At 35.2% G+C, this 25,093-nt stretch overlaps 1 protein-coding gene across 8 annotated transcripts in view; it reads left to right on the top strand.

Annotated features, from left to right (window-relative positions):
- Nucleotides 1-25,093, top strand: part of MEF2C (myocyte enhancer factor 2C) — a 121,039-nt gene that overhangs the window by 87,280 nt on the left and 8,666 nt on the right. For all 8 annotated transcript variants that reach the window (XM_058044598.1, XM_058044596.1, XM_058044600.1 and 5 more), the window contains 6 exons: nt 3,546-3,732; nt 4,888-4,935; nt 18,724-18,896; nt 20,099-20,122; nt 21,039-21,168; nt 22,094-22,229. In XM_058044598.1, the coding sequence (XP_057900581.1) occupies nt 3,546-3,732; nt 4,888-4,935; nt 18,724-18,896; nt 20,099-20,122; nt 21,039-21,168; nt 22,094-22,229 (698 nt within the window). The remainder of the gene's footprint in view (nt 1-3,545; nt 3,733-4,887; nt 4,936-18,723; nt 18,897-20,098; nt 20,123-21,038; nt 21,169-22,093; nt 22,230-25,093) is intronic.

Raw genomic sequence — 25,093 nt, forward strand, 5'->3', positions numbered from 1 at the left:
CATCTGATAAAAATTAGACACATATTTGTAAATTTCATAAGAATGATGAAAACAGAAGAGACAGAAATAGCCCACTAAAAGGAAGCTGTGAGCATCTCTGTCTCTAAATAAATGAAGGCCTCATTGAACATGGGGAGATAAAACCAATACTTAACACAGAATGTTTGGCCTATTAAGTTCCAAGGAGGTTAAGTGTCCAACACTTTGTTTGGCAACATGCATCATAGCATGTGGAGTGAGCATCCAACACTGTGTGCTGTACACTGGCAGTATCGTCTCTGGTGAGCCATCTGCCCTCTTTGGCAGTGGTGTCCAAAGGAGAAAAGACAAAGGAAGGGGGAAAAATAGGCAAACTTTATATACATGACAGTGTTGACTTTGTCTATATTAGAATTAGCAAAAAAAGCAGAAAACGTACTAAAGCGGCATGAAGTGTGCTTATCTCTGAGGTGAATTTTTTGAACAGTCCCCATCGGGCTTTCGGTACCTTTTGATGCTAAATGACATTCTCCCAGACAATTTCTTCATTTCATTTGGTTGTTAGTCCAGGCCAGGAACAATTCTCAGTTGTCGGTTTACACGTAGTCATAAATTTTTTGAAGTTGAGAAAGCTTAATGGTATGGACATGAATTGTTCTGTGGCCTCAGATGGCCTCAGTTCCTCCCTAGCTCCTATTAATAGATATATATTACACAAGTTCATCAGAAACTTTAAGGTCCATCAGGCTGAAATGGAATCAATATTAACCATGGGGAATCTGCAGGACATTGCAGTTCTTTGTGAGGAATTTGTAACACTAATAAAGTTAGACAGAGATCTAGAGAACTGTACCTAGAGATGTAGTATTTAATACTGATCTTTAGCCAGTCAAACTTTTCTAACTTTTGAGTGTGGTGAAGAAATAAAAACTACTGTATTTCAGATATAGTATATTGTGCTGAAAAACAGAGAGTAAACTAACTTTGCCCTTATAAAATTGCCTACGAAGTGCTTTGTAACCAGATGTAAGTTGATCCTAATAGTTGGTAAAATGACAAAAATTAGACTATTCATAAGGAAATTGAATAATTCAACTACTTTAAAAAATACTTTTCAAATGACAAAATGAAAGCTAAGTAACAGTTTCACTTGACTAGGGAGACTGACACCTGAAGAGCTGCCAAGATTGGAGCTCTTTTGTAGAAAAAGAAGAATCTTGAACAGTTTGGTTTGTACATGGAAGGAAGAACATAGTGGTTAAAAGAAACAAGCTTTTAGAATTCTGGAAAGACCTTCTGTTTTGCATTTGTACACTTGTTTAAGTTTAGATAACAGAAATTCAGATTAGGAAAAGATATTAGGAAAATAGAGGCAGTAATAGTCTCCACCCAGACTCAGAAGCAGACTTCATAGGTCGTGTGACAAAGGGTGACAAAAACTTTATGCAGTGTTCTCTTGACAATGACAGTCAATGCAACATGGACTGGTACTCAAGCAGGCAGGTCCACGGGCTCAAAGCCACCAGGTAGAGAGAACTCCATCGCAGCCATGTATCTTGCAATAATCAGAAACTTCATGTTGGCTTATTCATGTCTCACATCAGGCTGTAATTGGGACTTAAACATGGAGAGCTCAAACACTGACTTTGAATTCTACAAACAGTCATGTGATTCTGACTAACATGGGATTTAGGAATGTTTTGGGTCCTTCTGTGGCCAATAAAAAGAATTACTTGCTTCAAAACATACCTTCAAGCTGATCAAATGTTTCAGATTATGCTATGTGACTCCATTTCCAAGGAGCTTAGACCTGAGTCATAAGGGTGCAGACTACATGTAGATTCTTAAATCTGTAGATTAGATGTGGAACATGTGGATTCCCAAAACACCTCACCTTCCTTTCCTACCTCTACTTAAATCAATCAGCTGTATGAAAAATACAGCCATGGGAGTGCATTTCAGCTTCTCAGCAAAAGGAAGGAAATTCCCATGTCTCCCCAGGATGGGGAGCAATGGCAGCAGGTCCATCTGCTCAACTACTGTTGCTATGGTCATCTCTCAAAAAAAGGAGAGGGTATCAGAGCTAAATTAACACTTCAAAATAGTTCAAAGGCATTTGTATAGAGTATCCTTAACATGATACCCTGAAAATCTTGCTCTTTGTGCTTAGGCAAAATAATTCCTCTATATTTAGAGTAACATTTTCTCTGTCCCTAGAGAGGACCAAGAAAGAAAAAAAAAAAAAAAAAACCAGCCTTAAGAGATAACTGTAACTTGATGGATAGTGCTGTAATACAGAGGGCATAGAGACATGGGTGGCACAAGGTCAGGGTGCCTCAGTTGACTGACAAGCAGTTGATACGTCCAGCTCTCCTCCTAGGTCCTTGAAGATATACCAGTACTATCGGCTGCCAACAATAAAATTAAAACCTTTAGTTTCCTCCCTTGGAATATGTCTACTTCAAAAAAAAATTTATGTGTTTAAGCTCTTTTTTGAAGCTTATAAGATTGTAAATGTTAGAAAACTTGCAAATTGAGGGGTACTTGGCCCGTATTCACATATTGAATATTTAAAATGCTGTCAGGTAATTCTGAAAAAGTTTTTCTGTTCAAAAAGGCAAGAAAATAATTTTTAAAGCAAATAAATTAAATGCAGATTTCTAATGTAGTTGTAACTTTTATAGAAATTCAAGCAACTGCTACCCAAGGAACCCCAACCAACAAACTCACAACCAGCCAAGGAAACCTGAATTGAGCTTCCTAGAAGCATAATGAGATATGCATCTCCTCACAACCTCTGTTGTACCACACCTCTGTTAATGTGGTACATTATTTGCCTTTTTGTTTTTTAAAGCATTCTTGCAAAGGGAAGTAGCTCAGGAGAAGGTCTTGCCTTTAGGTAGGAAGATAGGATAATGAAAAGGCATCACTAAACACCACCGCCACCCCCCAAAAAATAGCCGTCAAAGACTAGTGTGTACCTAAATTTCTTGTAATTGTTAGCTGTCCCTGAGGAGAACTTAATTTTTTTAAGCCCTTCCAAGCTAAGAGAGAAACTCATTTTAAAAATTATTTACTGTATTGGTAATGTATTGGTACTGTATTGGTACTGTATTTACTGTATTGGTACTGTATTTTTTCCATGTAATGAAGTTACCATTGTCATGTAACTTTGATCTTGCAGTAATCTATGACACTAGATTAAGGTGGCAAGTGAGCAATTAGGACTTCAAAGAATGAAAGAAATAGAAAATTATGCTGCATGAGACAGAGGTTTGTTTTAAACAACAAAAAAAGTAGAAAAAATGAAAAATTCTTTCCACCTCTTATGAAATAAATGTGCAAACTGCATTAAAGGAAGATGGAATCATTATTTGAAAAATCATATTTAAAAGACTTGGTAATTGTTTTGATACTCTTCTCTTGAGTCTTAGAGGAAGGGGGTAAGCACAAATATTTTAATCACCAAGTACAAAATATTTGAACTAAATATAGAGTAACTGCACTTAAAGGCTGTTTCAGTTTTGTACTATTCTCTTATTTGTTTTCCATTTTTGTTTGTACAGGCTGTTCCACCACCAAACTTTGAGATGCCAGTTTCTATCCCAGTGTCCAACCACAACAGTTTGGTATACAGTAACCCAGTCAGCTCACTGGGAAACCCCAACCTGTTACCACTGGCTCATCCTTCTTTGCAAAGGAATAGCATGTCTCCTGGTGTGACACATCGGCCTCCAAGTGCAGGTAACACAGGTAGGCTCTGTTCAATCCCATTCCTTCAAATGCTCTGCTCTCAGCTCCTTGGGTTACTTTAAATCGTACCCCAAGAAAAAAGAACTCTCTTTTTAACAGTCATAAGAGCTTGTCCAAAATTGCTGTGTCGAAAAATCAAGAGAAAAAAAAAAACAACAACAACAAAATAGCTCAAAAAAAACATTAAAAAACCAAAAATAACCCACAAAAAAAAAAAAAAAAAAAAAAAAAAAAAAAAAAAAAAACAAAAACCAAAGGAAATCAGTGAAGTCAATAAAGTCAATAAAGGACAGAAGGGCAGACAGCATGCTTTTTCCTAAAAAGACAGCTTATCTATGTAATTCATGCAAGAGCTCATTACAACATAAAGCAGGGAAGAAAATGTAGCCAATGCAAAAAAAATTGAAGTAAATCAGTACATTCATTACTTAAATAATCAGTCTACATGCTAAATGAACAATTTATTTTTATTGATTCATTCATAAGCTCCTTGATGGGTTAATGTTAGTTGAGCTCTGTACTTCAGTGCTTTACATAGCAAGGGGTTGTACTTTGTTCTGGCGATGATGAGAGCTCATCTCTGATGAGGGTAAGTGGGGATTAGGTTGTTTCAATCTGTCTGCCTCCGGCAACATCAAGATCTTTAAGTATACCAGGTTCAAAGAACCATTTGAGGTCTCCAAGTGCTAAGAGAAGTTTTAAAAATCGTTAGTGTGAATGTCTGTGAAAGGCTGAGGAAATTAAAATCTATATGTATTTATTTATTCTAAGTTACATTCTTCTCCAGGAATCCTCAGCCTCTTCCTCCCAGTCCTTTCCTTTTCTGACTAGCATTCTACTAAAGATAGTTTTCAAATGAAGGAGTACTATACATATCTTCTAAACATAATTTTTGACATGCTGTGGAAGCATGAAACTAAAATAAGGAAATTATGGGTACTCTGTATTTTGTTTGTCCTTGAAAGGCAAGTGTCTTATACAGGTAACATTAAACACCATGATTTCATAATTATGGGTCTGATTCAACTGCGTCTTGAAGTCAGAGGAAAGAAATGATGGGTACTACAACAGGGTGATTGAAGGTAGAGAAAGTATTTTGAATGTTTGAGTGTTGTAATTTATTGTGCTCATTTACATTTCATTTCAAACCCCTAGGTGGCCTGATGGGTGGGGACCTTGCAACCGGTGCAGGCACCAGTGCAGGTAAAGAGAGGAGAATTTATATTTGTTTTTCCAAGTGAATAAAGCTCAAACTTTAAAACTCAGTAGCTGAGTACTAAAATAGCTCCCTTTTGGAGAGGGGATAGTAAAAATCCATTAGCAATTTTTAATTCACTCTGCTGGGTTGTGGAGCATTCACTGATATTTGTGCTTTTCTTATTAGTAGAAAGAGACTTGTTTTCCAGCAGCATCAAAAGTCTGGCAACTCAATAAATTCCACAGGAACAAATGTCTGATTTCCTTCACCTTAGCCTTTCCATAAAAACTGTTGGGTACGTTGCTTTGCCTTGTTCGAAAAAAACTCCTGGTGGAGTCAGTGTGAGAAACTTTGATCCTTTTTGCATCCTGGGAAAGTCTGCCATCACTTGAGTGGAATTGGGGCTTCATTTTATTAATTAAGCTTGAATAAAGATTTTAATTGTGAGTTGCTCATTGTACTTCAACGTACTGTGTGTAAACCCTGCTCTTAGGACCATTGCTGGTCAGCAAAAATTTCAAACCCCTGCTCTTAAGACCATTGCTAGTCAGCAAAATCTGTTAGCATTTACTTAAATAATTAGTAATGAACATCAGCTTTGCCATATGTATCTGCTTAACTGCTTAACTGATTTGATACACAACAGGTAAAGTATTTTCAAAATACCCAGGCAGAGAAAAAGATAAGCCATTTAGTCCTGCTCCCTTAGAACTACCAAGAACTGTACTTGCTGAGATCTGTGGTATCAAGGCAATGTTGTCAGAGTAGTCCCCTTTGCTCAGTAAACTCAGTGATTTGTTAGCAATATCAGCAATGTTGCATTATGACAAATACAGATTACAAAAGACAATGGCAAAGTTACTTTTGCCGTTTGAGAACATGTATGTTCATTGAAAACAAATGAGTGGTAAAGCATGACATTTTGCTGGGGTAACTGCTCTCAGGGAGAATTGTATGGAGAAATCGTTGGAAGATCCATTTTGTGCACCATAAATCAAAGCTGATATAAATAGCAATTCCAATATTTTCTGTTAAAATCACTTATAAAGAAATTTTTTATATAATGTTTTAGGATTTTTCTCCCTAGTCCTTTCTCAGCCTGAATTAGGGATCTCCACTCCCCTTTTATTTTCACACATAGATGAGTCACAGATATTTGTGTGATGCATTAACAGTACAATTAGAATTGCACAGCCCTGTACCAGAAAGGCAGTTTCTGGTACATATACTAAAGCTTTAGGGAGTCCTTTTGTACTAATTTTAGAGTAGGGAAGGCAGACCATTGAAACCTCACTATAAGTCTCCTTTGTTCTCAAAAAAAAAAAAAATTGTGACAGAAAATTATAGTTTTGTTCATTGTTCCCTGTTAACCTCTGAAACAGAGCTAAAGAAATATTCATTCTGCAGTGTTAACATTTCATCTTACTTTTAAGCTTGATCAGAACTTCAGGAAGAGCAGCAACGGGATGGACATAGGAATTATCTTCCTATTAAGGGGCTCCCTCTCCTGGCTCAATTAGAAATATCATCACCTCGTTACTAGTCTCCCGTTCCTTTAAATAGATGCTGAAAAGCAGTTAGTAGAGAAGGCAGTGTGTTATTTTAAAAGAGGGGCATACTAAAATAAAAATTCATCTGCATGTGCCTTTCTGTTAATAATCCTTGGTCTTAATAAAATCTGTGTATCACTACACCAGCTGAAAATTTATATTCTTTCTAAATATGTGGGGTTTTGGAAATATATTAAAAACATATTTAAGCATAGGAAGACAATGGTTTGATCAAATAAAAAATTAAGGACTTAATCAAAAATTAAGGACTTGCATTAAGCCCTCAAGCAATACAATTTTAGAGTAAGCAATTTATTTGAGGGGCATATATATAAGGAACATTGCTAAGACTACATCATAAATATTTAATTACAGGAATAGTCTTTGTTCTTTATTGGAAAATAAAAGTTTTAAATGTCATTAAAGAAATGTTTTCTAAATCTCTTTAAAGTAGAACAATAGGAAGAATTAGATAAAGGGCTGTAGGAGGATGGAACGGTCACTATAAGGTTCAATCCTCTGTCTTAGTTGTATCATTCCACAATGGCACTATTTTGGACAGTCATCTTTCTTTAAGGTGAAGAATTAACATCAAAAGTTCTCTTTTTTCATCATTTTTCACAAGAAACAAAAACCTGTGTGTTTTCTTCCATCTGGCATCTCAGAAGCTGGTGGCATAGTCATGTTTGGTTTCGTATTTCTGGCCAAATTAGAACCTTCTGAATTTGTGTTTTTCCATAATGTGAAAAAATAGCATATATTCAAAATAATATACTCCAAGGAAAAGAGTCTAAATAGTTTCATTTCTGCCACTATAAAATGAAACTACTTTTTGTTACTAGCACCAGACCTCAGTTTGTGCACTACTTCAATAAATTGCACCAAAATAAATTTCATTATTACTGCAATACCAGAAATGGAAAATAATTATTTAAGACAGTGTTTAAAGAAGTTTTTTTTCATTGGTTTGGATTATTTCAAGTAGTAACCCTGGAATCATCCACAATTTACCTTGGGAGTTAACCTAAGACATAAATAGAACTTAATAAGCTGACTACTTCTTTATTATATTACACAACTAATTACCATGTATAGTATTTTTAAGGTAAACCAAGATTGTCTCAGATTTGTAAGAGTAAATTTGTTCTCAGCTAAACACTGATTGAGTAGTTTTATCACATGATAGTAGCAACTGCCAACAAAACTGATCTTCACATTCCATATCATTGCTAAATTACAAATACAGCAATGTCTTTGGCACTGTTCTCTCAAAACAGAGGCTTTTGATTGAAAGACAGAACAAGAACTTTTTGAACCCTAATAGACATACTCTAAATCCATTTTCATTTACTGCATAACTAATATGAAGGCTAAATGATGTGTCTACCTGTTTACATAATAGACTATGTGAAGTTCTTTTAATTTTAACAGACTGTAGTCTTTAACAAAATCTCTTAAAGGCAACGTGAACACAAATAAGTGCCTGTGAAGTTTTAGTACTGTCAAATATCTGAACTCAATTTTTTCTTCAGTGGCTTATTGTTTATGCTGAAAGTTTGATAGAAAACTAATTTTTTTTCTATAGTTTTAAAGTTTTAAAATAGAACAGTATTGGAGGATGTCTTTCTTTGCATCTCTAGTTTGAACTTTTGATTTTCGAAGTGAGTTCTCCTTTTAGACTGGGTTCTATTTTTCCTTTGGTATGGCTTTCAGAGAAAGATATTTTGTATTTCGTAATAAAGTTTTCCTTTTAATGGAATGAGCCAATTTAAATCAACGGCATTTCTATAGACTTAAAACAACTGTAAATAATAAAATCAAAGGAAAATTCCCATCTCAATTTTTAAATCCATGACAGGTATAATAAAATATATACCTACTTCAGCTGTTTATTTCTGTATATCTGTAATGTTTGTTTCTCTATTCAATTTCTGCACTGCCCCCAACTTGACATTAATATTAAACTAAAGGAGAAAGTTATTCAAAAGTTTTTGGGGTTCTGCAAATGCTGTCAGGGTACTTGCTGTCTTTCAATCTAACATCTTCAAACTACCTTTAAATCTGTTATTAAAAAGTGCTAGAAACTGAATAGATCAGCATTGCATTTTGAAAATTTTATCCCATGTTTTTTAATAACCAAATCCTATGTTTATCTATGAATTTGCAGCAAGTAATTTCCTTCTGGAAATTAGCCACAGGTCAACAATTGCCTTCTCATCTTCTGAAGGCTGAGTTCCTGAAGTGCCAGCCAGTATCATAATTTTCTAGTGCTTTCATTCTCCTTTTCCTTTCCTTGGTGGTGTACTGACTGTGGGTGAATATATTATATATTCTGCTAGTATTTCAAGCCACATGGGAATATGTGTAATAGTAGAAATTTTTAAGTTATATCCCCTCAGGGTAGAGGCAATCTGGACGGTATATCCTCAAAGAGTGGTTTAGTAAAACGATGTGCACTCTGCCCAATTCAGCTGATCAGCAGTACCAAAAATAAGCAATGATTTCAAAGATATCTAGCTGCATTAAAGACTTTTGGAACTATAAATATAAGTAAACAAACAAATTTCATTTTCTTAAAGAAATTGAAATGTTACATAAATATTCTTCACTCTACCCTGAAATCATGCTTGGTATAGTCAAGAGAATGTGATTCTTAGACTTCAAGTGTGAAATATGTAAATAAATGAGCTTGGAGAAATATTTCTCAAACCACAGTTTATGGGCAACTTATTAGTAAGACAGTAACTGGCTTTGCCACAGAGAGCGTGATAAATTGTTGTCTGTCCCTTATTACTTGATGAGTGCAATAATCCACAGACTTCTGGCCCAAAGACTAGGCAAAAATGTGGTACAGAAGTAAAAAACAGTTCCTGTCCAAGGAATCTCATAGCACAAAAGAAAGGACACACAGTCATTCATAACAAACTTTGTGATGCAATAGAGCCAAATCCAAACAATTAGAATTCAAAAATTTGCAGGTTGACTTAAAACCATGGAATGGGATAAGAAACTAAAAATGTGATTGCTCTGGTTTTCCTTCTACTTGTGTTACACCTTTAAGTGTTCCTCATCCAAGGTTTTTTCCACATAAGAATATATATCTATATACCTAGACATGAATACATGGTTGGATGGATGGATGGATGGATGGATGGAGAGAGAGAGAGATAGATAGATAGATAGATAGATAGATAGATAGATAGATAGATAGATAGATAGATAGACAGACAGACAGACAGACAGACAGACAGATAGATAGATAGATAGATAGATAGATAGATAGATAGATAGATAATTTTTTTTCCTTCATTGTTTTAAGGGAAGTACCTACAGGTAGGAGATTTTGTCAAAGCTAGCAGAACACTAAAACTTGTTTGACAAGGTCTAATATATAGTATGAAAGAAATAGTCTATCTACTGAATTTCATATCTATGTAGGCAGTCAACACATGCCTTTCCAACTCCAATTCCAAGTAACAGCACATGAAAGTCATTATCACTGAAACTTTGAGAATAAGCCTGAAAGGCTGGATGCTGCTCTTCATATGAAAAATTCCTAAAATCTTGCAGTGGGTGTCATATACAAAGGTTGTCTGTCTTCAGCTAACTCATGTTAGCTGAGTTAGCTTACCAAAGAGGAGATCAATGCAAGCCTACTCTCAGTAGACTTCAATGAAAATCTGTAAAAATTTGGCCTTTATTAAGCTTCTACCTGATGTGTAAGTGTTGAATTAGTAATACATTTAGGTAGTCTCTGTCTCTAATAACAATGTCTCAATATTTGTTTTTATAAAAAGACAGCTTGAAAGGTTTGAAAAGGAAAGAGCCCTAAGTTCACATGTAATGAACAGTTAAATGAGTCATACAAACTTGTTCTTTGTAAATGAGATCTTAAACACAGGCATAGTTGACTTCTTTATTACAAGAAGCTTCAAATGTTCCTCAAGACTAATTTGTGTTCTTTAGATAAAATCCCTTTCCAATTGAAGTCTAGGGGAATTTTATGCTTTTTTAAAATGCGACAGGGATTTCACTGTTTTTTCTGTCTGCATTCTTACTCACTAAGATACAACTTCTGTTGCACACTGCAGTACATATTCTTGTTCAAATTCATAAAATAGAAGAAGGCATTGTAAATTAGAAAATGTCTGTATTTCATGCCTGTCCTGAGTCCTGAAAGCTGATGCCTCTTGGATCTGAACTGGAGCAAGGACTTTGCTATGACAAAGAAAACAAGAAATGCTTTTTACCTCCTGAAGTTGTGACTGCAGCCCCACACAGAAGTTCCTGTCAATATTAAGTTAACATGACCCCTGCCCTTTAACTTGTGATCCACCAATTAAGATACTGAATCCAATGATTCCCTTTGTCTTCCAAACCTCTTACAATTTCATTTTTCCTGCACTAACAGTTGGAGCAATCTCACAGTAATAGCTAAAGGAGACAGGGATGGGTTAGGTAACTTGTCAGATAAGGCATCCTGTTTATAATTGGAATTATACTTGTCTTGAAATATTTTTCACTGTAAATCAGTTTCCTCAAATGATAATTGATTTCAAACAGCCCAGAAAGGAAATAATTTGTCATCAACAAATAATTTGTCAAAAGCAGATGATTGACAAAGGGGGCATGGCTTCAAACTGAAACAGGGCGGATTTAGATTAGGTATTCACTAGGAATTTTTGACTGAGGATTGTAAGGCTCTGGCACAGGCTGGCCAGAGAGGCTGTGAGTGCCCCATTTCTGGACATGCTCAAGGCCACCCTGGATGGAGTTTTGAATAACTTCTAGCAAAATGTGTCCCTGCCCTTATCAGTGGGTTTGGGGTTGGACTTGATGATCTTACAGATCTCTTCCAGCCTAGAATTTCTGTGATTCTGTGATTCTGTGATTTAAATGTTTTTTCTAACCCAAGCCATTCTGTGATTCCGTGTCATGATTTCTCAAAAGTCTCTTTCTGGCAGTCAGAAGAGATAAGTTCTCTCTTCTTCCCAGGAATGTATTTTTCTCCTATATATCTTCAGAAAGTAATATATTTTTCAGCAATATAGTTTTCTCTTTGACATAAGTCACATTTTGGTGTTGCTTTCTTTTTCTCAATTTTCACAATGTTGAAACAACACATACTAAAAAAAAAAAAAAACCTCTCATTTTTTGCATAAACAGGACTAGAATGGACTACAGGGACGAAAGAGACTAGAATTTCAACTACTGTACTTATAAGATCATGGTTAAGTCCTGAAAACATATTTAGGGTAGATGGTTATCTCAGATCTCAGGGGAAGGCCACATATGAGCTGTTCACATGCTAGGAGATCAGGGCTATGCCAGTAAGTCGGAGATCTAAGCAAAATATTTTGGAAAAGCTGTAATGGAAGCTAAGTTTCAGACAACCACCTCATCACTAATAGGAGAGGCACTGACGTCTCCTATTAGACTACACATTAGTGTGGAAGACTAGTGCATTCCTAGTGCAGAACATGGACTTAACATTTGCAAATGTCAAGTGAGAGTGAGGAGGAAGCACTGTGCAAGGTCAGGGACATTGCACTGTGCTATGTCCTCATGGCAGTGCATACAAGACCAGTGCTAGGGGCAGGACACCTGTTTTACCATGGTAAGACACATGGTAAGAGCCATGATCTCTGATCACTGGGGTTTGGACCTTACAAAACTGTGACAGAAAGAATATATTCCTGTTGCTCATAGAACAGTGCCCATGTGTTTAAACTACAGACATGTAATATTTATAAAACACAAAACTGAAGACCACTGTATAAATAAGTGATTTTTCTCAATAGGTTCAACTTAGTCACTGTTTTGATTAGCTGAAGCTTCAATCAAAACAAGATAATGTGGAATATAAAGGTTCTGAAAAGAGCATAACTATTGATAAAGGTGTTAGAACAAAATAGTGGAAAGGGAAATAAATTAATCAATACAATCATAAGTAAAGATATCAGAAACACAGTGTTTCTGCATGAAAGTTTTGTGATCTGAGATTCCTGATATGAGATGCCATTAAATAATTATGAAAGCGGATAATAAGATTCTATGATTGGACATTAGATTATAAGCATCCTGGCAAAAATAATTGTAGTGCAAGACTGAAAAATCACAAACAGGACCTTAACTTGGATCATCTATTGCTCTGTTTCTTCACTGAGGAGAAGGAGAAGGAGGCGAGGCAAGGCGAGGCGAGGAGAGGAAAGGAAAGGAGAGGAAAGGAAAGGAAAGGAAAGGAGAGGAAAGGAAAGGAAAGGAAAGGAGAGGAGAAAGGAAAGGAGAGGAGAAAGGAAAGGAGAGGAGAAAGGAAAGGAGAGGAGAAAGGAAAGGAGAGGAGAAAGGAAAGGAGAGGAGAAAGGAAAGGAGAGGAGAAAGGAAAGGAGAGGAGAAAGGAAAGGAAAGGAGAAAGGAAAGGAAAGGAGAAAGGAAAGGAAAGGAGAAAGGAAAGGAAAGGAAAGGAGAAAGGAAGGAATAAGGATGATCATCCTTGAAGAAGAAAGCACATTCCCCCTTCTCTAAGTGTATAACTTACCACAGACTCTCATTGTGAATGACAAACACCCCTCTTTCCAAGGATTGCAAGGAGGGAGTCCATGTGATGAAATATCTGCCTGCAACTTGGGAGGACTAATTGCAATTAAAAATTGTTTTGAAGGGTTTCTCAGAGTTGCTTGTGTGGGTAGCCACAGGCTAATTCAAAAAGTCAGGTGCCAGCTTTACTTTTTTTTTTTTTTTTAAGGTGTGAACTCCTAAAGTGGGAGAATACTTACTGGAAGTACTAATTTAGAAACATTTAAGTACAGCTCTTATTATAGCAATAAAACATATCCACAGTGTTAGCTTGCCATGCACTTGACTCAGCAGTGAAGTGTTTGCATGAGGTGTGATGCACAGGTCAGTTTTTTGTTCTCATGGTCTTTCCTACACGCAGGACAACTGCAGTGCCATCAGAGCCTTTTTCATCTTTTTTAACTTAAAGAGCAAGTTCCCACTGACAGTTATAGAACCTGCATGGCAAGAATGGGTGAGTTAAAGAGAGATGGCTCAGACCTCTGTTCATGTAGAAAACTCTACCGTATATTTATATTATTTCTAAGTGGTTAGTTTTAAAAGTAACAAAGAGTCATTGAGATAGTTTTCTTCTTATTCTCCTCCCATTCTTCCAAAAGTCTGTGTGTTCTCTGAACTGTCATCCTGTTTCAGCCCTCCCAAAAAAAAAGCTAATATTTTCACAGGATGTTTGAGAATTCTTCCACATGAAGTTATTCGGTTTTTAATACCACATCTGTATGAGTTGACTCCCCACAATTCAGTTGAGAAGGTCCATTAGTCGAATGTAGTGGGAATGGGCAGCTATTTAAAAGTGAAGGTTTCCTTTTTTTCTGGATGAGAGTAGCAGCAGATTGGTTTTCTTCTCCCATTTGCAGTTAGTAACAGTTGTCTGCTGTGAAATGTGATGAGCATGTATGTATATGAGTAAGAATTTTCTTTTTAAAATTATTTTTAGGTGAGCAACAGTACAACTTCCTAGCATTAGTTCTTTGTTGTTGGTATCTTTTTATTTTGGGTAATAAACCATAGCCTGTTTCAGTGTTTATGGAAAAAAAAATAAAGTAAGAGAGAAAAGGAAATTTTTCATTACCTTTTAATTACTATTAAGAACAATTACCACTCCTTCAGAAAATAGGATAATAAGCTGAGAAAACAGTGAAAAACTAGATACAAATTTGGCAAAATTTTTATTGATTCTTTCATACATATGCATCTATTTTGAAGTAGAGATAATTTGCAGAATACTTTGCTCTCATGTTTATATATATAATTCTGTATTTAAAATTATTTTTGAGATGCTTGGTGATCAGTCAAAATGTCATATATGTGAAATATGCATTTAGTATAACCAAATAGGAAGTAGGAATCATCCATGAAATCAAATGTATATATGCATCTTGGAAGAAATAAGAAAGTTTTCACAAGTAAAATCATACACTTATTGGAAACTTGAAATGAGCATTAGTATTTATTAAAAATCTTTCAAGAATTTGAAAGTTCATTTTGTGTTAAAATTAATCTCAGTTTCCTAAGGATCTTGTAAATTCTCAGCCAATATCAGTGAAAAACACTAGAATAAACAAATGAGAGATCAAATAAAGGACACACAATTTGTGTATCTTGTTCTTTCTTCCAATTTAGTTCTTCATAGGCTACCATAGAGGATTTTTCATTCAGTATATCTCTATATCTTTGAAATCACAAAAAAAGGGGGAAAAAAAGGAACAAGTAGGAACATGACAGTTTCATATGTTCAAGAAAGTCCTAAAATTTTCAAATTTTTCAAGACTTCAAGACTTTGAATTATTAAAACTATGTTCAAGAATGTTGAGAGATAAGGAAAAGAGTTACTCTCTTGTCATTTGTGTTGCCTTAACATGTGGAAAGTTTCGTGGCTAATTGCTCAGTATAGATTTATTGTCCTAACTCTCAGAATATTAAGAATTGCAGCCACTTTGCAACCCCTGTAAACATCAATGACCATCAACTTTAAATGTATTAGTGTTACTAATAGGGGATGAAAGGAAAGAAGTAAACTTTGCTCTCTATTCTGTCCTGATTAAGCTTGTGCCCTTCTGGTATCCTTAAAATTTTAAAATTTTAAATTAAAATGCTTAAGACAGTATTACAGGAATTTGTAGCTCAGTTAAAAATGTAGTTTTTTTCATTATTAAATGGATTTTCTTAATAATTATTCTTGATTGAGTATCTATCAGTGCACAAAAATAACTTTTCTGAGTTTTTTGAAAAGTGAAATTAAAGAGGTTAATCATGTAGTTTGTACTTGGACGGAATTCATTCTACAGTCAATGGCACTTGTGCCTAAATGCAAAATATGAGAGTATGTCCAAGAGGAGTGTTCTGTGCTCAAAAAGCATTTGTGTTTACATTCTACCAATAGTCCAAATACAAAGTCTGGCACTGAATTTCATGGCATGTGCTGCTCCACTAGCTTGTCTAGAAATAAGCTCTTTTCTGCATAAAATATTTTTACTCTTACAAGTCAGTGTAACAAACAATACAAGGAAAAATATTTTTTTCTGAAAATTTGTCGATTTAAAAATGCCATAAATTTACAAATTCTGACATACACCCTTTAAAATTTGTGCATCCACTGTTTCTATTTTCATTGTTTTCATTATGCCTTATAGAATGCATTTGTAATGTTTAAAATGTTCTATTTCATTAAAAAAATGGCTTTTAATCAAATAAAAATGTAAAGCCAACTTGCTTTAAAATCCATTCTTACGATCTATAATCAGGAAATCCATTCGTATATGACATATAATTTTTGTGCTTTCAGGTGGATAGCAGAATGAAATATTCTGCCTATGGTCACATCTAAATTGATAATTGCCCAGGCAGAGTGCAATTTTAAAGTATAGCAATGAAAGAAGATTTAATTTGTACATTAGAAGTCTTACGCTTTTTTTTTGGCTCTGAATGTAAATGAGGCCATTCTCTTTGGTGGATTTATCTGAAGGTGGCAGAGCTGCCTTAGAGCAGGCCACAGCCCTCTTGAATTAACCAGGTACTGTTTAAAGGACTGGTTTACATGCAGACTCTTCTTATCTTTTTATCACATGCATGCATTCATCACTGATTTCCAAATGATGGGTTTCTGTATTATTGGTTTAAGATCCACAGTCTGACATTCCTGAATCCTCACTAAACCAAAAGCATAAGTTTGGTGACTGGAAAGAGAAACTGTTATTATATGGCTTCAAAATGCTAAAAGGCATAATATGCCATGGACAGCAGAAATCTGCTGGTAAAGAAATTGTTGCAGTAGCTCTTTAAAAGAATTTGATGTTTTTAAAATATAAATGTAATAACTGTTCAAACTATTTCACGTCAGTAAAGGTCAGATGAATGTTTCTGAAGAATAAAGCTTTATAGAGAAGCTTTCCCCTAAGCACTTTCTTAATTGTATATAATATTAAGTAAATCTTATGTAGAAAATGGGAGTTCTTTCTTGTAAGGAGATTTATTCTCTAAAAATCACAACTAGAAATATGTAGAGTACAGTGGAATCCATTTTGCTATATATTATAGGTCTTATATTGTAGAATTGAAGAAACCTCAGTGCTGCTTCAAACAGTTCCATTGCCACTCTCTGAGCAAATCCTTGTCATATGACAGATTTCACTGACAGTTTTACATCCTGCTGGTAAAATACCTCCTGACACCAGAGAAACCCTACTACTGCTTCAGTTTCTTCTGTTGTCTCAATTTTCAGTATTCAGTTTGTAAAAGATTAACTTCTTTAAAATGCAGTGCGGTTTCTGGTAGAAAATATTGTTGTATATTCAAAATATACACAAAATATTCTAATTTCACCACCTGTAACAACACATATCATCAATGAGAGCATAATAGATAGCTCATTTATGTTGAGGACAATTGTTCATTTTCAGAAAAAAAATCTACTGGTACAAAATGAAAAGCCTTTGAAAGCACTCAGCTGAATTTGCTTGGAAAATCTAAAATACATTTCAGAACTCATTTTGTTTCCTTACTGGATGATACTATTAAAGAAATAAACAACAAGATTAACTATGAAAAATATTTTAGTCCCAAATCTCCAAAAGCATTTCAATACAGAATATTAGTAGTGATCTGAGTGCTGTTAAATTTTCAAAATATTGCAGAGGCTTAGAGATCATGATAATAGAAATTATGAGAAAAAACAAACCACATCAGACTAGCTACTGAAGGTACCTGACAAGTACAGAATTCAAGCAGTTTTTGATAATTTTCTTTTGCCATAATACTAGTGTTCACAGTTCATAGTCTTCCAAAACTTGAAGTGGTGTTTTTATATTTAATAGGCTTTCACAAATTTTATTTCCATTGATTTTTTTGATTTGGTAAGTACAAGTGGCTGATGTGCTTGAGGATTAAAAATCTTGAAAATCTTGAAAATCTTAGTCAAGCTCAGACACACATCATTATCCCAAACAGAGGAGCAAATTGCTGACATGTACTGTCATTTTTATGCCCACCTTATAGACATTATCAAATTTAGTTCCATAATCTATTTTTGTTCTTTAGAGCTGTAAACACCATTTCACACTGGGGAGGATGGGGTGAGATACTGTGGTCTTCACTGACTTTGGGAAAACAAAGGAAATTTGGAGTTCCAGTGTTTCTGACCCAGAGGGCTCTGCCTCACTGACTGACTAGTTTATCTTCTCACACAAATTCTAGGCTGTGTGTTGCAGCTCATGAACAAAAGCTGTGCTCAGAAAAGAAAGTCTTCCATAGCATTTGTTTCTTTGGTATTTACCTGAGGTAAAAGTTTTCTCTTTCCATACTAATTTTCATGCTATTCCCTCTCTATGTCTGTGCAGTTTCTGTACCTCTCCTGAGATTGTGTAGACAGAATTTCAAGGTTACCCTAAAAAGTCACCTTTTCCCTAGATTTTATGTGGGTAAGAGGTGAAATCAGCGAATGAAATAATGGAATTAACAGGTCATTAACTTTATGGACCCATAGTTGTCAATGCAATGAGTTGAGTTTCTAAAAAAGATAATGAGTTTCTAAAAAAGATAAAGGAAACATTTGCTTGTCAGAATTGTTCCTGGGCCCTGCATAAGAGAGAACATGATGAAAGATATGGTGGTGGTTTCCAATAATCTTATGATGTTGCTTCCATTGATTTTAGTGCTTACAGAACTAGGTCCAAGAAGTGTAGTGAATAAGAGCCAATAGAGCTTATGAATCCTTCTGTGGAAGTTATAGCCTTGCTATACGCATCCTTTGTTTAAAAGCAAAAAAAAATCATGACCTGCAAAGGGCTGAATCACAAAAGGCACAGTCTTCTGTAGATGTCAAGAAAATATGAAATAGCTTTGACAGTTTTTATGCCCTTAAATTATCTGACTTTCCTGACTCTTGTCAGATGTTGGCTGCTACAATGGCACAGTATATTGTGCTATATACCACAGTGCTGTAAACAAAATTGTATCATCAAGTTAATTTCGGACATCACAGAGATTGTCAACTGCCGTTGGACCAGTTGTTCCAAATATAGCACATGTTGTATTTTCCTATTAAGATTCATGACACAGATATCTACCCTGAGTTTTTGATTTCACAGTTTTAGAAGGGCTTAAAAGATACAGTCTACTTCATTAGACTTGTCTCACTCTTTTTTTTCCCTCTTGTTTTTATCTTAACAGGAAATGGATATGGAAACCCCCGCAACTCACCAGGTCTGCTGGTCTCACCTGGCAACTTGAACAAGAATATGCAAGCAAAATCTCCACCTCCAATGAATTTGGGAATGAACAACCGTAAACCAGACCTCCGTGTGCTTATTCCACCAGGCAGCAAAAGTAACATGCCATCAGTGGTAATGCATTTTCAAAGCTCTTCTTTTTATCTACTTCAGATAAGAGTTATCTAGGAATGTCAAGGCTGGCTCAGGAAACTAAATTCTTGATTGTTTGGTTTTTCTAACTAGGGCTTGACACCAAGCTGAGGAGGTAGGCTGAGCCGCTTTGATTGTTTTTGGTTGTTTTTTTGAAGTCTTATTTACTTCCTACTTTTTGTCTGTTGAGTTGCAAAATAGGAACTGTGTCCTAACTGTGCACAGCCTCACCTTCTGCAGTCTCTCTCCCAGTACTTTCCTGAGGCTGTTATAAAGGCTAAATTAAACCCTGAGCATCTCTAACTATTACATTTTTCTTAAATATTTAGCCACACAGACTCTTAGCAGATGGCATATTAACAGTAATAAATTAATTTGAGCTCTATCGCTGTGAGATCCAAATTTTGTAATGATAAGAGGTAGTAAATAGACAGAGGAAGAGAAAAAGGAATTTGAAATTTCTGTTTCTCCTGCCAGGACTAGTAAAATTTAGGCAACATACTATGCTAGAAGGCTGAATTGGGAACGTATTGTGTTCGTGTCTTGCACTTACTTTTCAGAAGTTTGTTAGTGTTTCCAAGTAAAGCTGTTTTGAGTGATTTAACATTAAAAGTGAACTTAATTTAAAAATATAGTCATTTAAGTGATGCACTTTTCTATTTTATAAAAAACATTATTAAAACAACTTCCAAGTTTGCTTCTTCAGCTTGATGCAAAATAAATTAATCATCAAACTAAAACTGTCCATAAATGTGATGCTGTCTCCTAAGTCATAAAGTGACAAATAGTCCTACAGGGCAATACTCAAAGATGATCATGGCAGTGACAAGCTGTCTGCATCAAATTATTTATTCCAAGCCCCTAAAAAATTATATTTTCCAAGGGACTCTGTGAGGGGTTAGGTACAGCATGACAATCTGCAAACAATGGGACTGTGGAAGACAAATGAATTCTTGAAGAAAGTCTTGTGCTGAAAACTGGATAGGTTGTTTGTACAATTGAGTCAAACAGTCCATTAGAAGGAGGAGAAAAAAGAGATCTATGAGGCGTATTTTTTCCAGGATACCCTCAGAAGGTGTTTATTTGCTGCCCCTATGATATGAAAATATTTTCTAAGCTAAAACCTGCCTCCTGGTAAATATTTATATTTACTAATTTTTAACACTCCTTTCCTATGCAATCAGTCTGAGGATGTTGATCTGCTTCTGGTAAGTGGTAATGATGTTCATCTTAATAACAAAGAAAATAAAACCAGTTATTCTTATTACGTAGGTAAAGTTTTGGTTGAAATAAAATCGAAAATAACTATGTTGTGAACAAAAAGGTCATGGCAATTTTTTAAATATAGTGATAGAAGACCAGATGCACTTGTTGCACATACTCAAACTAAGCATGCTAGAATTAAGCTTTTTTTTTGGTGATGCATGTAGAGCATGTAAACTTATGTTGTTCAAGATGGCATAGACTTATGGCAGCCACCTTTTTTGGTGGCTCTCTAGTCCTTTTTTCCTGCCATTCACATAATTAGAGTTCTCTAGTTTAATTCTTACAGTGCAACACCTAGTGCCCTGGAGTTAAAGATAAGTGTGTAACTGCTGTGCTATCTAACAGCCTTGAAGAGTTTTTTTACTGCACAATAATGTAGTCACAGCTCCATCCCCTGGTAAGAGATCGGAGTTCAGCACTCTGGGGCTGCACCTCACTTTCAAAACCCAGCAGAACTGGGTTTGGGGGTTTTCCATTTTTTGGGGGCTTTTTAGGTTTCATTGTTTTTTGTGGTAGGGTGTTTTTCTCTATGAGCAAAAAGGAAAACAATGGGAATCAAGCTCATGTATTTCATTAGTTTTACACATGATCTGTTCTTCTACCCACAACAAAAGCAATCTTACTAGTTCAGTTACCTAGGAGATACTGATGTAATGGGTTACTATGGTGACAACTGGTCTCTTGAAAGCTTGTAAATTATAGGGTTGGCAGAGTTCATCAAAGCTACATGTTAAATGATTAATTTCTAGGAATTTGTAACAGCCTGTATTTCTCATGCACAAAACATTTCCAGAAAGCAAATACACTCAACTGACTTTAAACTGGTCAATAATATGTTTATTTTACTTACTTTAAAAGAATCAAAGGATAAATAACTCCCAGTCTGCTCAGTCATTGGCTACACCAGTGGTTTCCGTAGCAACTCCTACTCTACCAGGGCAAGGGATGGGAGGATACCCATCAGCCATCTCAACAACATATGGCACTGGTGAGTATTGGTGAAAGATGCAAAGGATGGGGAAGGGAGCAAAGTGCTGATAAGTGTCTATCTCAGTATTAACGAATTAGCTAATGTATTTTGGGAGAAACTGAAAAATTCATAACTGTTATGCCTTTACGCTACATTTGCTTATTCTCTACCTGTCACTAACTTCAGATGTATCTGTTTCAAAGTTAGCTGATTTGCTTGAAGTAAAACTGATTTGGTAGCTTTATTTCATTGGCTTTAATTAAAATTTAAAAGAAAAAGCCCCCCCACAAAAAAACACAATAAATAACCCCAGCAACCTTAAAGCAGTTAACAGTTTAGTCTTCCTTGGATATAATTTCATGCAGTTGAGTGCATCATGCTAAAGCCATGAGGTAGTGGAAATAAGCAGCTTCACTATCTCCAACCAGAGTTCAGTAACTCTGTTGGCTCTCACAGCTTCCTGCCTGGGAGGGTGCAGAAGTCAAGCCTCAAGGCGTCTCTACAATTCCTGTTGTGTATTGCTGCTGTTCAGAGTGCACACAGTGACATAGATCCAGCACATGTTTAGAACACACATATTGTTCAGAAGCAGACTGCCTGCAGACTTCTGCAAGGAAGACTGTAACCAAAATGTTGTATTTTTCAAGTCTTTTTGACAGTCCTTTTGTAGTTATGGTGAATTTACAGGTTAAGAATGCTTTAGATCTGCCAGACCCAGTAAAACACTGCTAGATTACAGAATAATTATTAGTGCGTTATTTGCTCCCAAGTTAATGAGTTGAGGGAAGAGGAAGATTTACTTTTTCTCCTGCAACTTAATGTGATTGGTGTAATTAAAATTAAATGGCTTACAAAGTGACAAGAAAATTACTAGGCTAGTTGTTGTTTAATTGCTTCCTCTTTAATTCTCTCTTAATTATTGTCTTTCTGTTTTCAAATCTAGAATATTCTCTGAGTAGTGCAGATATATCATCTCTCTCTGGTTTTAATACAGCCAGTGCTCTTCATCTCGGTTCTGTGACTGGCTGGCAACAGCAACACCTACATAACATGCCACCATCTGCCCTCAGTCAATTGGGGTAAGCAGTGCTTTCTTTATTTTACTGTCCTACAGTGACTTCAGTCTCCCCAGTAATTCCAAATGTGAAATATGTCAAGGTAACATACCAGAACATATCTACTGTGTATAAAAACTAGATTTTGCAAAACTGGAACAATGTAATTCATGGAAAGTTTGCTAGGGAGTTGCAATGAAATATTTTGTGTTTGTGGCATGTTCTCAGTAGTGTAGTGTTTATGTTTTAGTTTTTATTTATTTAAATAGATTTTATTTTACTATTAAAATCAAACACCTATATTGTACTGATGCTATACTTTTTATTTATGCTTTTAATTTCCAGTTAATGTTGCACATTTACAGTAAGAAAATTTTTTAGATATTTTAATGAAGTAAGATTACATAATTAATTGACCTGAGATTAAGCCTAAACGTTATATAATAATCACATACTCCCTTCTGCTCAGCTCTGAAATTCAAGTTTCATTTATTTGGAGATGATTTTTATGAGAAAATAGCATGATTAAGCCAAAGAAATGTAAGCCTACACAACTCACTGTGATGTGCCTGTGCTAAGAAGTACATGTATTCCTGCCCTCTAGTGGCTAATTTTACAATATTTATTCAAGTTTCAGAGAAACATAGTGCTCAATCACCTCAGGATCTTTAGAAGTGTGAAAATTCACACAGGGAAATCACCTGAACAAGTAACCTCTTGGGCTCATTTAAGTGAACAGGTGTATGATTTTCAAATATTTTGATATCTACAATTTCTATTGAGTAAGACCATAGGCATGCACTGGTGTGGCACAATAGCCTAGACATGTTGGAATTTTAAAAGGTTTATAAAAATAAATTTATTTATAAAAATAAAAGCTGAAAACAGCAGGAGTGTATTCATGAGGAAAAAAATGAATCCATATATATTTGAAAGGAAAACCTTTTTTGTGAAAGAGGTCTTCCACATATACACTTTCTTTCTTTGAAAGAAATTGTTGCCATAGTGTGGAACAATTTAATACTCTAAATGCACCTTAAACTTCAAAATTCTCCTTCTACATTATCCGAACATTTTTTGTAACTTATTTTAATGTCTTTACCATGTTGATAATTTGGGTTTTTAAGGGGAGCTATACAAATGTTTCAAAGGAACTAATTTTTTAAACCTCATTTCTGCATAAACAAGTATATATAGATGCAAATGTCATAAAAACATACAACTGAAATACTTGTGCTAGAAAAAAAGTCTTAATATCTATCTCTTATACTTTCCTTTATGAGTTTGCACTACTTCTGGGTCAGCATTCAGACTTCCTGTACAACTAAAATAATGAATTCTCAAATAAATTGAAAGCTCACGTTAGGTATCACTGTAAAAACAATTGGTACTATACCAAGGAATGTAATAATGCTATTTGGTTAGAAAAACAAAAAGGTATAAATTAACTCCTAAACTACATGCCTTTTCAGATTTGTCACGCATTGTGATCTGTGTCTGATTCATATCAATATCAAAGTGTAATGTCTGTGGCTGTGGAATACATTCTGAGTTGCTACTCTTATTACTCTTTCAGTGATTTGTAAGTGAATTCAGCTATGAAAGCTGCTTCAGAGATGGTTCTTGAGAAGTCTTCTATCACTGCAGAAAATTATATTCACTGAGTTCTACAGGAAAGAGCATCTGTTTTAACTTTTGAATTACTTGAAAAACTTGAAATTCTGTAGAACATATCCAGTGTATATCAACCTGATTTAGAATTTGCAAAAAGATTTTTAAAATGAAACAAAATTACAGTCATCTTCACATACTTGAGAAAACACATCCAGAAATGTTTCAACAACATAAATCTCAGTGCTTAGTGGGATCATATACTGAAAAGGTCTGGCAGTGAGATGCTTGTTGCCAACAGTAGGCTATAAAGACCTGTGAGAAAACAGTTAATGGAAGACATACTCCAGGTCTCCTTCAGGTTTTGTTTTTCAACAAAGTCTAAAGGTGAAAATCAGCTCTGCTTGGCAAGATGTAATGACAAGAATGTGATTAATAGTAGAATTAAGACAGGATTAGATGCATTATCTTGCTCCAGATAAGTCCTCAGCAATTTGAGTAGCACTGTCAGAACCATCTTGAAGGTAATCGGAGATCTCTGCAACCAAGCTCTTAGTTCTTGAAGTTGACTGTGCAATTAGGAGCCGCACTAGTGCCGATGGACTCAAGGGCAAGTACACGAGGACATGGGAGTAGTTCACTTTCCCTGTCTGTGCTGCTTTTGGCCTTCTGCCAAGCCTGGTGAACAGCACAACAATGTAGAGCCTGTTTAGACATGTAGAAGCTGTTTAGATATGACTGAGACATTGAAAGAAACCAAACTTTTTAACTTTTTAGTTAAAAAAAAAGAATAGTATTTTCATGGTCTTTTAATGCATCTACATCTGGAAAAAATCCATACAAAAATTCTGCTGAAAATCAGTCCTTCCAAAGCTTTGTGATTTGGCCTGAACAGTACCAAAAAGACTACTAGAAGTTAACTGCTGATAACCAAAACTAAAGTCCTTTCCAAACATCATAATAAATTATCAAAATACTTTATGCACAAATCCATAGTGTGGAATATGTTCTCTTGCATCCACATTTCCTAGCCTAAGAGACAATCTTTTCATCTAAAAGTAACATCCACAGGTGAAGTTTTTACTTTCCTAAAATATGAATGCAGGGAGAGAAACAACATTTAATCTGAAGGTGCTTCAGTATAGATAATTATTTATATAAGAGAAGTTTCTACAAACTTCTACCCACATGAATAAAAAGTTGTCCCAATTCATGGATAATGCTGACTTGTTCTGTGACCCTTATATAGAAAGATTATTACTTAGCTACAATTATTT

Source organism: Melospiza georgiana, chromosome Z (assembly GCF_028018845.1).
Source record: "Melospiza georgiana isolate bMelGeo1 chromosome Z, bMelGeo1.pri, whole genome shotgun sequence".
In the NCBI taxonomy this organism is placed as follows: domain Eukaryota; kingdom Metazoa; phylum Chordata; class Aves; order Passeriformes; family Passerellidae; genus Melospiza; species Melospiza georgiana.